Source organism: Muscardinus avellanarius, assembly GCF_963383645.1.
Source record: "Muscardinus avellanarius genome assembly, chromosome: 1".
Classification (NCBI taxonomy): Eukaryota; Metazoa; Chordata; class Mammalia; order Rodentia; family Gliridae; genus Muscardinus; species Muscardinus avellanarius.
This window is the reverse complement of record NC_137786.1, coordinates 95568236-95580625: the sequence shown is the minus strand read 5'-3', so window position 1 is coordinate 95580625 and position 12390 is coordinate 95568236. Positions and strand designations below refer to the sequence as shown.

The following is a 12390-nucleotide window of genomic DNA, read 5'->3' as shown; positions in this document are numbered from 1 at the left end:
CAGAGAACCCAGTCAAACCCACCTCAGAGCTTCCAGCTAAGGCTATGATGATTTACATATTCTTCAGGTATATGACAATACTAGGAACAATAGCAAAGCGATTATTAAAAAAAACAAAACAGGACCTATCATGCTAAGTAGCAGAACACTTACATACACAGTATTTAATGGGCAATCTATATTAGGCTTGATTAATATACTTTAATTCAAGTTACAAAAAGTTTTTTATTTTGCTTTCAATTTCTTCTTTCAAAATAAGTTTTAGAAACTAAAAGGTAGAACAAATACTTTTTGGCTTTTAAATATTTTATTTGTAAAGTTTATGAAGATTAAATTTTACCTTTGTACTTCCTACCACAAACAGATGGACAATGAGAAAAACCTAAAAATATACCATATCAGTATGAGGTTGTCCTTTCTTATTGTCACAGGTGCTAACCAAAAGATCCAGAGAAACTGAAAGTCACCAGAAAATATCAGGAGAAATTCCTAGATAGATTACCCCTTTGTGTGTTTACATATAAAATAAGTTCATAGTTTATAAATAACCCTATGCACTATGAGATTATATATAATAGTCAAAAGAAAATATGTGAAGATGTACTTAGACAATGATATACAAAAATTAAATATAAGATAGTTCTATCACATTTATAAAGTCACACTAAGACCCACTTCTTCTAAATAGCTTTTTACACATAAACATATAACTGAATTCCATGTGTAACTAGACTCTAATAAATCTGTCTCAAAAAATGTTGGCTGACATTTTATAGGAAACAGAAAAGTGTTATACCATAAAATACTGAATATATATACAAGCTCTTTGTTAAAAAGAAAATGTTACACAAAATCCTTGGAAAGTTTACAAGGAGAAATCAAAGACTAAACATAAAGAAGTAGTAAAACATGACATTAAAATATCATCATCACAGAGACCTATCAAACCATATTACCTGGAACCAGTTCCATAATGATGTAGACAGGCTGTCTTTGTGTGCAAACTCCTATCAGTTTGACAATATTGGGATGATCGTATTGCTTGAGAATTCTGGATGGGAAAAAATAATAATTATTATTTGAATAAAAATAATCAAGCGTAAATTTATGACAAAGAATGATATATGCAAGTAGATTGTTTTAAACATTTTCATTTTTAAAATACTAGTATCACCCCAAGTTATGATAAATGTGATGTATATAAACAAGCAGTGGTAAGCTGACAACATGATAAAGGTGCAAATGGGTTAATTATCCTTAATTAAGTTAAATATTCATTTAAAATTATATACTCTCAATTATCAACAACTGTGCTAAATTGGAATAATATAATTCATTTAAAATGAAACAAACAAAAATATATAACTTCCTTCAAAGTATATGGCTTCATCTACCACCATAGAAATCATCTCATACTGGTAAATGCTATAGAGATCACATAATGAGATTTAATAATAGTCAAATACTTTCTGAATGATCATAATCAATTACAAAATGGCAGAAACCCCAAAGATTTGAGAAATTAAACAAAAAGTTAAAAACAGTTGAGTAACATAGTAGCATAGTTCCAACATAGGCTAAAGCAGAGGAGACTTAATATGGCTAAAGACAAACCTTCAAAAGTAGTATCAAGTCACTATAGGATTCCAAACAAGCTTGAACTAAAAATAGATTAGATTCCCTAATTATTTCTAATATCAAGGTTGCTATTGTTTCATTACTGGGGGATTGAACCCAGGGGCATTCTATCTCAGAGCTACATTTTCAAGCCCTATATATACTTTTTATTCTTTATTTTTGAAACAGGGTCTTGCTAAGTTGCAGAGGGCCTCAATAAGTAGCTGAGGCTGACTGCGAACCTGTGATCTTCTGCCTCAGCCTCCCAAGTACTGGGATTAAAAAGTGTGTGCCACCACGCCTGGCTCAAATTTTAGTTCTATTCTATTGGCATAGTTATAAATTCACTTTTATTTGGAAACTGTGGTATTCTTTTCTAAGAGAATTAAAGGGGGAAAAAAACCTGGAGAAAGAGGAAAAAAACATATGTTTTGTACATGTACAGCTAAAGAAGGAAACACATTTTAGATTTAAAATATATAATTTATAAATGATAGATATGAATTCAAGAGGGAAAGGAAACTATTCTGTCACTAACTTTGAGCTCACAAGTTTTATTAGGATTAAAAAGGGAAGTTTCAAGAATATTGATTTTAATCCAAATGTCATTTCTTAGGTTGGAGTTACTTAGTAAAGAAATTGTACAGCCGGGAGTGGTGGTGCACGCTTATAATCCCTGCACTTGGGAGGCAGAGACAGGAGGATCGCGCAGGTTCAAAGCCAGCTACACTGGCTTAAGAGACCCTGTTTCCGAAAATAAAAATATAAAAATAGGTCTGGGAGCATAGTCCAGAGGCAGAAGGGTTTCCAGGATCCCAGTACCACCAAAAAAAAAAAAAAAAAAAAAAAAATTGCACCAAATAGCCAACTTGAACTCTGATATACAGTTCTAGAGCCTCCTAAGAGACACTTAGAAGAAGTTTGAATAAATTTTATTTTTAACACTAAACTTCCTAACTTCATTTAAAAAGAGGAACTTAAACTCTGAAAGAAATCACAAGCTAGTAGGCAAGAAATTTAAATACTTCTGAAAATAATGTTAGAACAGGCTTTTACCATAAAACAATGAATAATCATAAACTAATGAGGCTATGAATTTCAATTATGACAGTAATCTCTTATCAAAATTTTTTTCTGAATTTCTAATATGTATGAAAAAGATTTCCAACCTTTAATTTTCTTTTCTTTGTTTTCTGTTTGGTTTTTAGTACTGGGGATTGAAGCCAGGAACATTCTACCTCTAAGCTATACCCCCAACACTTTGTTTTTTATTTTGAAACAGGTCTTGCTAAGTTGCTGAGGCCTCCTGTCTCAGCCTCCTAAGTATTAGGTTTACAGGTGGGCTTCACCATGCCAGCTTAAGGATTGGTTATTTATTTATTTTGCAGGGCTGGGCCTTGAACTGAGGGCATCATGAATGCTAGGCAGCGCTCTACCATCAAGCTATATTATTACAATGCTTCCCAACCTTATTCAATTAATAATATTTAATAAATGCATTCAACTCTTTTAATACATTGCTATAAATACTTTTTTAGATGATGAATGGAAAAATGTACATCAAAATGATCTGTGCCCTGGGGCTTGGTTCATTTCTGTGTCCTCTATTCTCCCATGGAACTTTCTCTTGATACCACAAAATTTGTGGTCTATGTTATCCTCCTTTCTTATCCATTACATTCACCATCCATCCATGCATTTCATACATTTCTCATCCAAGTTTCCATCCATCTTACTCTATCCAAAGTACCTTTCCACTTGTTTTGTGTTTTGTTGTATATATTCTATTTTACCACTAACTGAATAGCTTTAACTATCTGCAATAAAAGGATAACAAAGCAAGGAGGTACATTATATTTTAGCTAATCATAGAAAAGGGAAGAAAATTATCAGTTAGAAAGTAAATAATATGCAAATTTTTAACAAATACCAGACACTGGAGAAATCTGAGAGTCTAAGAAAAGAAAGCTAATAACTGGGAAAAGCAAACTATAGTTATAATATTCAAAGAGAATAGGAAGTATATAATTGTTATATTTAAGTATGTACATATATAAGATTACTATTTTATATATAGTGATGTTTTTGTTATAACAATAATCACAACACTACATATAAAATATGTATACATATGTGTGGTAAAAGCAAAACTATTGCAGTATTTTTAAAGACTTAGAGAATACTCCTGGCTTTTTAATAACTGATTATTATTATGATTGCCTAATTGATCAACAGTCTATCTCAAAAACACCAACTTTTTGCATCAGCATTGTAAAAGTGCTTACCTATGAGGATTCTGAACATGTATACTTTTATTTTAACAAATAACCATTAAGATATTTTTCAATTTGTATACTAATTTTAGTATATCATAGTGAATAACAAATAATAAATGCATTATAAGTGAATTATAAATATATATTTGGTATTATTTAGAGAACTCACTTGGCTTCTTGTAAAAATTTTATTTTCAATTCCTGAGGGAGATCTTCTTTACATGTTTTAACAGCAACAGAAGTTTTATCCTTTAATGTTCCCTTATATACTTCACCAAAATTTCCCTGAAAATACAAATGCATTTATTAGGGAGGATGCATGATGGCATGTAAATCTTTGCCAGACAGCAGGAAATCACGTGATTGTGTTGAGACAAATGCCTCTGTTATATTTATTTACTATTATTCTCAAGGGTATTTATCTACACAATTGACAGACTATTATATCAGATAGGACTGAACAATATACGTTGTTGCTAAGGAGTCTCCACCTTAATGATTCTAAAGCACTTTTAGCTCAATTCTTACTAATTACATTACTTTTATCAGCTACTAGACCTATTGTTCTCTATTCCTATCTCCACAATACCTTTTGTCTTTCTCTGGTGTCTCAGAAAGGCTTCCCTCATTCAGGATCCCAATTTCTCACCTAATGTTTTCATCTTCAGTTGGCCACCCTTCCAATCCATGTACCCCACACTGCCTGGTTAATCTTTGGCACAAAACGTTTAATGTACTACTGTTTTGATCAATATTTTTCAGTTACCATTAATGTATTAGCCTCTGTCTAGCTCCATATTTTAATTTCCAAATGTTACATATGCTCTTGACTCAAATACTTAGTGATCACAAAGTATGTGCCATGGGTTTTCTACATTTTCTTCCTCTAAGAAAAACACCTACCTCAATAATAGAAAAGGATACCTAATATAAGTCCATTTATAATGCTTCCTCCTTCATGAAAACTTTCTTGTTCTTCTCCAAACTATGTCTCCCATTCCTAAACACTCATCACTCCATTGCTCATTTCCAACAGTTTCCACATCATATAAAAGGTCTTGATTCATACTGGTCATTTGAAATTTTTTAAAACATTCATTTGACAACCATTAACCAGAGAACTTCAACTCTTTCAATGGTGGTCAAACAGAGATTATCCAAACACTGATAAAATGATTGTGCCTCCACAGGCCACTCTTTCTCCATCCAAAGAGGTCAGGAAGAAGTATAGGACAGCCAAAAATTCCTCCTATTTGACAGACAAAATTTCATTTCTGCTATTGGCCTTCTGTCCATGGGGGCAAATTGTACTATGCTTGTCTATGTTTATATTAGTCATCATAAGATTATGGTTCTAGGTGAATCTCATCTTTCCCTACCTATTCTTATTATCTATCCATGTATCTATCTATCGATCTATCATCTACCTATGTACCTACCTACCTACCTACCTACCTAATGGGGGGGTACTAGAGATTAAACCCAAGGGTATCCTACTTCTGAGCTATACCCAGAGCCCTTTTTACTTATTTATTCTTGTCTGTTTTGAAACAGGATCTCTCTAGGTTGCTGAGAGTCTTACCACATTGCTGAGGCTGTCCAGGAACTAGAAATACTCCTGTCTTACCCTATCAAGAACTGGGATTACAGGTATGTAACACTTCAACTATCTCTCATAAGATTTTATACACTTCTAATCAATTCTCCTTACTTTTCTTTTTTTTTTTTTTTTTTTTTCCCTTCTTTTTTTTTTTTTAAATTTTATTTTATTGGTGCACTGTATTCATACATCATAGTGGGATACAAACTTTTGTAGACATACATGCACACATCGCCCAGTCAGCCCCCACCCGATCCCCACCCCATTCTCTCCCCATCCCTCCCTCCCATGCTTGGCTTAGTGGTTGACATCTAGTATTATAGCAATTTATCCAAAATTAAAAATGATAATCTCACATAACAGTTTCATTTGTCTGATACCAAGCTTTTGATGTCTTAAAGATAACATTTCAATATTTCTTTTTGCTTTCTTTCTTACCAGAGAATATTTTTTTCTTTTTTTTAGGTGAAACTATCATATATTTATTTTTCAGAAAAAAATCTATCCTGATATGGAATATGGACTCTAGATACTCACCAGAACCAGAGAAACAAGAGTTTCCATCCAACAGACAACTAAGATTGGTTATCTGTGGAGATTCATTATTTATGTTAGTCTTTTACCTATCTCTAAATTGTATTGTTTGCCTTTATTGTTGTTAATTTTTAGGATTTCTAGTTGGAATATTAATATACATTCAGATATAGCATTTGGAAATATTTTATCCAATTCTATTAGTAACTTTTAACTCTGTTTACATTGTCCTTGGATATACAATATTTTCTTTTATTTTTTAGGGAGTTTGTATATTCTTCTGTTGCCTGTGCCATTGAAATCATATCCAAGAAATCACTGCCAATTTCAATGTTGTGAGGTTTTATGACCCAGATTTTCTCCTAAAAGTTTATAGTCTTAAGATTTATATTTAGGTCTTTTATCTAGTTTGAGTTAATACTTATATGTGGGATTAGGTAAGGGTCCAATTTTATTCTTTTACATGTAATTATTATTTTTCAACAATATTTAGTTAAAAGATTATTATTTCCACCACCAAATCTTTGTGGAAACCTTGTCAAAAATAACTTGACAATATAGGGAAGAAGTTAGCTCTAGGCTTGTATTTAACTCCAATGGTCTATATATCTGCCTTTAGAACAGTACTACACTGTTTCAATTATTGTAGCTTTATATGGTTTGAAATCAGAAAATATACATCTTCTAGCTTTGTTTTTGCTTCGAGATTGTTTTGGGTATCTAGAGTTCTCCTTACTTTTCTATACTTAACTTCCATTATGCCTTCTGGGATCCAGTCTATCATCATCAAAACTTAATCTTCAATCTACTCTTTGATCACTCCCATTACTTTCTTCTTTCTTCTAACAGAATCTTAGCTTTTGACTGAGGATACTCAAATGGTGATGAGCTTTTCTTAGTTCTCAAAATTTAAAAGATGATACTCCCAACTCACCAATATGATCCCACTGCTACCTTGGTTTCATTTCTATATGTCTTTCTATCTGTTTGTCTGTCTATCTATCTATCTACCTACCTACCATCTATCTATCTCACTGCTGAATATTGAACCTAGGGCCTGACACCTACTAGACAAGGACTATAACTGAGCTACACCCCTAGCCTAATCTTGTGGTTTTAAATATCACCTATATTATTCCACCTATACTACTCCACTAAAAATCATTTGTCAGCTCCCCATTTTACTCATGATTAAACTATGAATTTGTACCTTTGATACAGACATTTCAAACTCCAGACATCACAGCCTGATGTCTTTTATCATTTCCACATAGAAAGCTATCTAACAGAAAATCTCAATATATCAAAAACTAAACACCTAATTTTATTCTCTGAAGCCTGGTACACTTCTTTTTTCTCTTAATACTGACATAGAAGCCATTAGGATATTCAATTATATTGATATACATTTGAACACATATAGAAATCACCACTTCTCACCACCTCCTGGCCACTCCGGTTCCAGCATCATCTTTTAGTAAGTGTAACTGTCCTAACCTTCTAACTCATCAGCCTATTTTAATAGTCAGTATGACCTTTATAAAAAGATTATGCTACCACTCCACTCAAAATCATTTGCCAGCCTACCATTATCAAAGCTGAAGTCAGCACAATGGCCTATAAGACCCAAATGATCCATACCCCCATTACTTTATTGACTTTATTTCCTCTCATATTTTTTTTCCCTTGTTTACTTCAGTACAACCAAACTGTCACTTGTTCCTCAAAGGAAACTTGCACTGGCTATTCCATTTGGTCAGAACCCTCTTCCTCAAAGATCTACATAGTAAAATGCTCATTTCCTTCAAGTACTTGTTTAAAAGTAACCATTTTAATAAGGCTTACTTGAAATTTTTTTAACTAATTGTTGCTGCCACTACCATCTCCCTCTCACCTATATATATATAATCTTTGTGTTTTGTAGTACTAGGGGTTGAACCCAGAGGCATTCTATCATAGAGCTGTATTCCCCTGTCCTATTTTATTCTTTATTTTGAAACAGAGTCTCACTAAGTTGCAGAGGGCCTCACTAAATTTCTGAGGCTGGCTATGAACTTGCCATCCCCCTGTCTCAGTCTTCCAAACGCTGGGATGACAAGTGTGAATCACCATGTGATAAAATAATATGTGATGAAAATCCTGAGAAGTAGATCACCAGTAAGTATTTACTGTTTCAGTGATTTAAGAGAATGGAGGGGGGATTTGATGCCATATCAATTCTTGGTTTTACTTCCTGAACAGCAAACAAAACAATCAAGAGACTAAAGAGAACCTACAGAATGGGATAAAATCTTTGCCAGCTACTCCTCTGATGGAGAATAATGTCTAGAATACACAAAGAACCAAAAACACTTAATACAAAAAAACCCTCAATACAAGTGAGAAATTGAACTGAATAGATGCGTCTCAAAAGAAATACAATTGGCCAATAAATATATGAAAAAGTGTTCAGTATCACTTGCAATCAGGAAGATGAAAATCTGAATTACATTTAGATTCCACCTAACTTTAGTTAGAATGGCAATCATCAGGTTCAGTGGTTTGTAATCTCAGTACTCAGTAGGCTGAGACAGGGGGATTACAGCTTCACAGCCCATTTTAGCAACTTAGTGACGCCCTCTACAACTTAGTGAGATCCTGTTCCAAAATAAAAAGTAAAATAGGGTGAGATTCTAGATCAGAGATAGAATGCCCTTGGGGTTCAATCCTCAGAAGCACGCGTGCACGTGTGCGCGCGCACGCATACACACACGGAAATCATCAAGAATACAAACAATAATAAATGCTGGTGAGGAGGTGGAGAAATAGGAGCTCTTATATACTGTTGGTGAAATTGTAAATTAGTACAACCACTATGGAGATCAGTATGGAGGTTTCTCAAAAGATTAGGAATGGAACTACCATAATGATCCAGCTATACCACTCTTCAGTATATTTCCAAAAGAATTAAAGTCAGAATATTATACATACATATCCATGTTTATAGCAGCACTATTCATAACAGCCAAATTATGGAACCAACCCAGGTGTCCATCAATAAATGAATGGATAAAGAAAATGAGGTATATCTACACAATGAAATTCTACCCAGCCATAAGGAAGAAATTATGTCATTTGTAGAATGGAACTACAGAATATTATGCTAAGTGAGATCAGCCAGTCTCAGGAAGTCAAGGTTTTTTTTTTTTTTAATAATATGTGGAAGTTAGAGAGGAAACAGGAAGTACAAGGAACTGTAAATAATGTGGTGAAAGACCTATAGAATGTGGGATGGGATTGAGGAAGAGAGGGAAGGAAAGAGGAAAGATTGGAGAAGACGACAGTTCCAATAATACTTTGGCATTATGTGAAGGTATTGCTACCAATTTAACTAACAGGGGTAAGGAGGGAGAAGGATGGAATGTAGAAGGCAAATACACAAAGAGCTATGTACTGTGCACATATTTTTATCACAGTGACTTTCACTATGATGTATAATTACAATGTACTAATAAAGTAAATTTTAAAAATAGGGGAAAACAATCAATTCATTAAGTCTACACTCAAACAACAACAAAAATAATGGATAATAATTTATTTACCTAAAATTTTGTGCCTGAATTGAGTCTAATACTGATCATTAATAAATTATGCATGATAGTTTTTAAAAAATATCTGGATTTTACACTCTTTTTCAAGTATATCAGAAGCAAAACTGAACTCAAATTTTCATATGGAAGTGTCATCAATTAAGTCATTGACAAAGAAATCGAAGGTTACCATCAGAACTCAATTATAAATAAATCCATTATTTTAAAAACTTTCAAATAGTATATTTTATTAACTATCAAATATCTGTTTTTATTGTTAATATAATATACTTTAATATGGCCTATGAGTTAGAAGAAACTGCCAACTCGATTGGAAGAAAAGGAACTTTCATTATATAGAGCTGCCCTCTCTGACCACTAATAGAGCTAGTTACAAAGTGGATATTTAGACTGAAATATGTCTTGTCCACATTGATTTTTACTGAAATACTATGCTTAATGTGTTATATACTATAATTCTATAAATAGTCCTAAAACCTAAGGAGCAATAAAATCCCAACCTTACTTTTTCTGAACTATCACATAAAACCAGAAACAAAATGAGACCATTAGGTGTTTATTTAAGCTTTTATTACCTTAAAGTTTCTTTTCAAATCTCAGCTCAATAGTTTAGGTTTTACTACAGTGTAATACAATCATTATGGCTTTTGGTTCTTCCAGAGGAAAACATACATATACTATTTTTAAAAGAGAAAAATCATCTGTAAACCCTTTAAAAATTTTCACACCTCTATTTCAGCGAACACGACTGTGTTTATAATAGATGTAGTATTGAGTTCTTCAGATTAATGTGTAATGTCCCTTGCTGTGTGCTAGAATATAAGAAAAGTTTTGAAGAAAAAATATATAAAGTGTTCACAGTAAATATAAAGATTTTGGGTTATTTAGGTCAGTTGATTACATACCTTGCCTAGTAATTCTCCCAGGGTGACATCTTCATGATTGAGAATCCATTTCTTATCCTATGGCAAAAAAGAAAGTACATTTCCTGTAAGAAGCGTTTGAGGCAGTGGAAAATAGACCTAAAGGAGTATTTCATTCAAACCAATCAACAGCCCACTAAGAAGTTATAACCTCAAGATGCTACAAACAGATTTAAGAAATGTTATTACACAATAGGATATTAAAATCTATATTACAGCAAATTTCTATCAGAAATCTCAAGCTTCAAAATGATAGTGTCCTTGCAACAAGAATGCAGTATGCACACTTTACCTACTGTAAAGCTTTGGCTCTATGGTATTCCTTATTTTTTTAAAAAAAGTTTTGTCATAACATGAAGGAGTTTGATTTTTACAATACACTATTTCCAATTTTCACTTAATCTGATAATTATTTTTCTATACATACTATTTCTAAGGCCTAATTTTTAAAAAACATATAAACCATTCATGAGTTACAGCTTTCTGTGACCTTGCATGTAGTCTTCTATCATTCCCTAGTAATTTCCTGTGGTATAATAAAGCACCAACAATCAATTACAATACCACTAGATACATAAGACTAGTGATTCAAATATGCCATTATGAAAGTGCATCCATTATCTGATCTCAAGAACTGATTACTAATTAGGAAATATTTTAGCATATAAAAAGTCTCAGCTATTGAAGTACACAATAACATAATGTTAGAAAAGTAAACTGATTTTTTTTTTAAAGGAGGAAAAATAATCAGCAAGAAAAAAGGAGAAGAGGGAATGGGAACAAAGGCAGGGTGATAACTGGAAATAAAAGGAGAGGGGGAGGAAGGAGGAAAAAGAAAACTAATATGAAATATTTTGTTAATGGATTAGGTTTGTTACTGGAATATAATTTTCCCTCATTATTAACACAGACTGGAATATAATTAAATCTATAGTGTGAGTTATAACAAGTAATTAAAAACCTTGAAGTAAAAATCCACCATAACTATAGTTTAAATGTCCTGGACAGCCACTTGAAGGACTCTATTGCCCGAAACATCACGTAGCAAACACTCTACTAACATTTTCTGATGAATGGGTCAACAAAGGGAGAACACTTTTTTAAAAATCTAAGAGTTTGCTGGGCATGGTGGTGCATGCTTGTAATCCCAGCATTTGGGGGGCTGAGACCAGGGGATCATGGTTTGCAGACAGTCTCAGTTATTTAGTGAGTCTCTTCATAGTTCAGTGAGACCTTGTTTAAAAAATACAAAGACTAAAAACTAGGGCTGGAGATGTATCTCGGAGGTAGGATGCCCCTGGTTCCTTTCCCAGTACCACACACACACAAAATAATCTATCTATATAGATATATGAGTTTATGAGCATAATCATTCAAACTAAATATTAGGTTAAGCTATATTATATATAACTAAATATACATATATAGTTATATGTATAACTATAATATATTAACTATATAGATCCAGATAGCTATAAAGATCCAGAAGAAAACATAGGAGAGGATATTTACAACCAAATGAGTAAGCAAAGACTTCTTAGGCACAAAAAGCACTCACTATAAAAGAGGAAAATGAAAATTAGACTTAATAAAAAATTACAAACATTTATTCTTCCAAAAGCATCATTTAAAAATGAAAAGGCAATCTACAATATGGGAGAAGAATTTTTGAATACTTATATCTCATAACAAATTTCTATGCAGAACATACAGAAACTCTGATCTCAGTAACAAAAGAACCTAATTTTAAGAAATTGTGTAAAAAACAAAGGATGGATAGTCAATAAGCACATCCAAAGATGTTTAATATTGCTAGTCACCAGCAACATACAAATTAAAAACACAATGTG

At 32.6% G+C, this 12390-nt stretch overlaps 1 protein-coding gene across 3 annotated transcripts in view; it reads right to left on the bottom strand.

Annotated features, from left to right (window-relative positions):
• The window catches only part of FER (FER tyrosine kinase), a gene marked incomplete at both ends in the record, with an annotated part of 398115 nt that overhangs the window by 158489 nt on the left and 227236 nt on the right, over positions 1–12390 (bottom strand). For all 3 annotated transcript variants that reach the window (XM_080719602.1, XM_080719603.1, XM_080719604.1), the window contains 3 exons: positions 957–1051; positions 4063–4178; positions 10523–10579. In XM_080719602.1, the coding sequence (XP_080575728.1) occupies positions 957–1051; positions 4063–4178; positions 10523–10579 (268 nt within the window). The remainder of the gene's footprint in view (positions 1–956; positions 1052–4062; positions 4179–10522; positions 10580–12390) is intronic.